Source organism: Cicer arietinum, chromosome 6, assembly GCF_000331145.2.
Source record: "Cicer arietinum cultivar CDC Frontier isolate Library 1 chromosome 6, Cicar.CDCFrontier_v2.0, whole genome shotgun sequence".
NCBI classification, from domain to species: domain Eukaryota; kingdom Viridiplantae; phylum Streptophyta; class Magnoliopsida; order Fabales; family Fabaceae; genus Cicer; species Cicer arietinum.
In genome coordinates, this window is record NC_021165.2 from 70124508 (window position 1) to 70128190 (window position 3683).

At 25.6% G+C, this 3683-nt stretch overlaps 1 protein-coding gene across 1 annotated transcript; it reads right to left on the reverse strand.

The window, feature by feature from the left end:
- Positions 1–1947: 1947 nt before the first annotated feature.
- On the reverse strand, positions 1948–2611 carry LOC101503322 (auxin-responsive protein SAUR50). The gene has a single exon (XM_004507466.4). The coding sequence runs from the start codon at positions 2590–2592 to the stop codon at positions 2284–2286; it is 309 nt and encodes a 102-aa protein (XP_004507523.1). The 5' UTR covers positions 2593–2611; the 3' UTR covers positions 1948–2283.
- Between the last annotated feature and the right edge of the window lie 1072 nt (positions 2612–3683).

The window sequence follows — 3683 nt, forward strand, 5'->3', positions numbered from 1 at the left end:
TTCAATAATTAATTAATTTAAATTTATTACGTTATAGATCAAATTAAGAATATACTAAACTTTCAAATAGTTAAACGGTGGTAACATGATGAGTATGGTTGTCCAAATTTTTGTCACATTTCTCTCTGCATCATCCTACGTTAAAGTAAAAAGTAACATAAAGCTAATATAATTTGTTTTATTATAAAAGTAATATAATTTTGTCAAAAAGAAAGTAATAAAATTTAAATACAACTAACTTCTACGCATTGTTGTAAAGTTTGAGACAATGATTTTGTTAATGTTCTAAAATAATTAATTAAAGGAAAGAGATGTGTGTCAAAATGCAATTAATTAGGCCATTATCTCACATATATGAAAATGAAAGGAGTCACGAATTTCTACTATAACCTCATTTAGGATGTAAAAATTGCAATGAATATAACTCATATTAGTGATTTGATTCAGTTTTTAAAAACTATTTAAAAAAACACTTTTAAATCAAGTCTATTGTAGTTCTGAATTAGTTTAAAATTGATTTATAAATATAAATCAGTTTAATATTTTGACAAGTCTTAAATTAAAATCGATTTCAAACAAATTTTTCATAAAAAAATTTAAAATTCTTTTGACAAAAAAATATCAATTTTTTTCAAAAAAAAAATTATTTATATATTTTTAAGAATTTTGTATTTGGGAAAAATAGATTTAAAAAAATTCTCGATAATTTTTTTTTCAAAATAAAAAGTTTCGTTTACTTTTCAAAAAAAAAACCGAAAATTTTTTCAAAAAAATATATTTTTGATTTTTCTCAAAGAAAAATCATAATTGAGTTTAAAAAGTTTTAAAATTGTTAAATTAATTTTTGAATTGATTTAGTTAACTGATTTATTTTAAATATGTGATTCACATCATAAATAATTTGGTTAGTTTGATTTTTTTTTACAATACAATTTAATTTATTAATATAATTCAATTAACTATATATTTTACACAATCCTACAATCTGAAGCATGATAGGTGTTTTCAAATCTAATTGGACAACATGCAGTACTTGCCTTTAAATACTACCACGATAGTTTAGAAAATTTTATATAATCATATCTAGTACGATGTCACTTATTTACTAGTTTCTAAAACATTTTAAAATGTCAGATGTGGTAAAAGTGTAGTTGGATCATAGAAGGCTTTAATTGCTTTAAATATTAGTTCAACGGACATTATTAAATTAAATATTATATTATAATATTAAATTCAAAATTTTGTATTTGTATTAAAGCTTTAGTAATATTTACTATCTTATTTACTGATAAAAATAATGAGAACTCATAGTATTGGTAGAAGCAACCATACAACATCCTAAATTTTTAGGAATATCAATTTTTTTATTATATATATATATATATATTAAAAATAAAAATTATATATTTAGCAAACTATTTTTTTTAAGTTTAAGTATTTAATAAAAAATTATATTGTTATGTTAATATAATTTTAATTTTAAATTAAATTCCAATAAAATTTCAGTCATTTAAAAAATAAATAAAAAATAAAAGCATCAACTTGCTTTTTCGTTTTTTTAGTGTTGGATGTTACTGTTAAATGTTTAGATTGATAAATATATGTCTAATTAATTTCCCCATAATTCTATATATTGTGGTTTTAGAGTGGTACAAACTTTTCATTGCTTATATAATATTTATTTATTTTTCAATAATATTTTATTTTACTTTAAGGTGTATATTAAAACAATTAATGATTAAATAAATTTTAGTCTCTATAAATTTTAAATTTTGCACATTTTTTAAATCCAATGTTATTTGTATATAATTAACGCCTATAACTTAAATCGAATGTTATTTGTATTTGATAATATATATATAGATTAAAAACAATGCGGTCCAATATGTATGTAATGTGAGGGTGCAAAGTAAATATAATAAATATTTAGTAAGGGAAGAAGAATCATAAGAGAAAAGTAACTAGTTGGGTTTGATTGACATTAAACATCTCTCACAGGGTACATACTAATACTACACATAACCTCTGTAAGGAAACCTTTTTACAATTTTCAACCCATCACATTCACGGGGTAAAAAGTTAGAGTCACATAATAATACACATTACTCACTCTCAAAAATTCAATAATAAAAATAAAATAAAATAAAAAAGAAAATGAATTGAATGAGAACAAAAATAGCTATGATAGAAGGAGAATAAAAAAAAAGAGAAGCAAAAAGCTATTGCTTCATCTTTGGTGATCATGAAACGATCTTCTCCAAATCACAACAATGTTATTCTCATTCATCGAATCATTGATGTTAAGGATCGAAAAACAAGTTCTTCACAAGGAATAGTGAGACCCATATCATGATCAAAGCCAAATTCCTCTTCAGCTTGTCGAAGAAGGGATTGAAACTCAGGGTGAGTCAAAAAAGAGATTGGAACAACATATCTACTTCGATTCTCACCAACGTAAACAGGGAAATGACCTTTAGGGACATCAAGGTTATGATCATACTCGTTTTTCTTTCCTAAGCTTGAACATCTTTTAAGGATTTGTTTCAAAACTGCATTTTGAGGAAGTTTGTTGGAGTATTTCTTAATGGCCATTTTGTGAGATGAATGAATAAGTGGTAATAGGGTATTTATGGAGAGAAGAGAAAGGGTAAGGTAAAGGGGTAGAAGGGTCATTTCACATGTGGAGTGTGGGGACACAGGAAAGGACAGAGGTAGCACGGGTTGTAGTAATTGTAATTTTGGTGTTTTCAAAAGACATGTTCTATTGGTTATGTTGCTCTTCTTCATGTCAACATGGACCCACTTTTTCTATACTACACACTCTATGTGTTTCTTACACTTTACTCGTACCTTTCAATTTTTTAACCTTAGTCTAGTTCCTTTATTAATTACCTCCAAAATTCAAACTTCAAATTAACACTCGCTTCAGCATATAACTGAAATTATTTCGTATGATTATATAATAACTGAATTGCTAATTATCCTATAAAACTATTCCTCATTTTTTGAAATATTAATAAATAGGAACAAACCATAATAAGCGAGCTAAGCTGTCGAGATGTAAACCTGGAGAGGTCATACTCGAGGAATTATTTGGTCGGATGGTTCTTTTCTAGCAAGACATTCACATTAAGAACGAGTTTTGTAGACAATATAAAAGACATAATTGAAATAAATTATTATATTATGTTTGAATTCAATGTTTGATAAACTAAGCCCGTTATTTTTTTGACGGTATTGTAAGCCCATTATTATATGCCTGTATTTGTTAGTGCCCACAGAAATTAGTATTTCAACAAGATAGGGCTTCCCATGTGGTCCTGCCTAAACCACAACCACCAGGTAACACATCCAAATTGAAGACATCATTAAAATTCAATGCGCACAACTATTTAGGTTACCCTGCACTGCAGTAGCATATTTTCACTTCCAAGCTAAAAAAAAAAGTGATTCTCTAGTAATAAGGATAAAATTAGTAATTCAAACAAGAGAGAGAAAAACAAGGTAAAAAAAAAACACAAGTAAGTTGTAATGAGAGGTGGTTTAGATAAATAAAGTATGAAACATTGATAGTGAGACATATACCATATTAACATTGACACTCCTTTATTAAAATTAATTAATTAAATGTAATTAATATGTCAGCATCGAATATTGGAACATAAATTTGATTAAAAGTGTCG

Bases quoted from the DNA above. Each gene is read 5' to 3' on its own strand.
- LOC101503322 (XM_004507466.4), bottom strand. From the start codon at position 2,592: ATGGCCATTAAGAAATACTCCAACAAACTTCCTCAAAATGCAGTTTTG.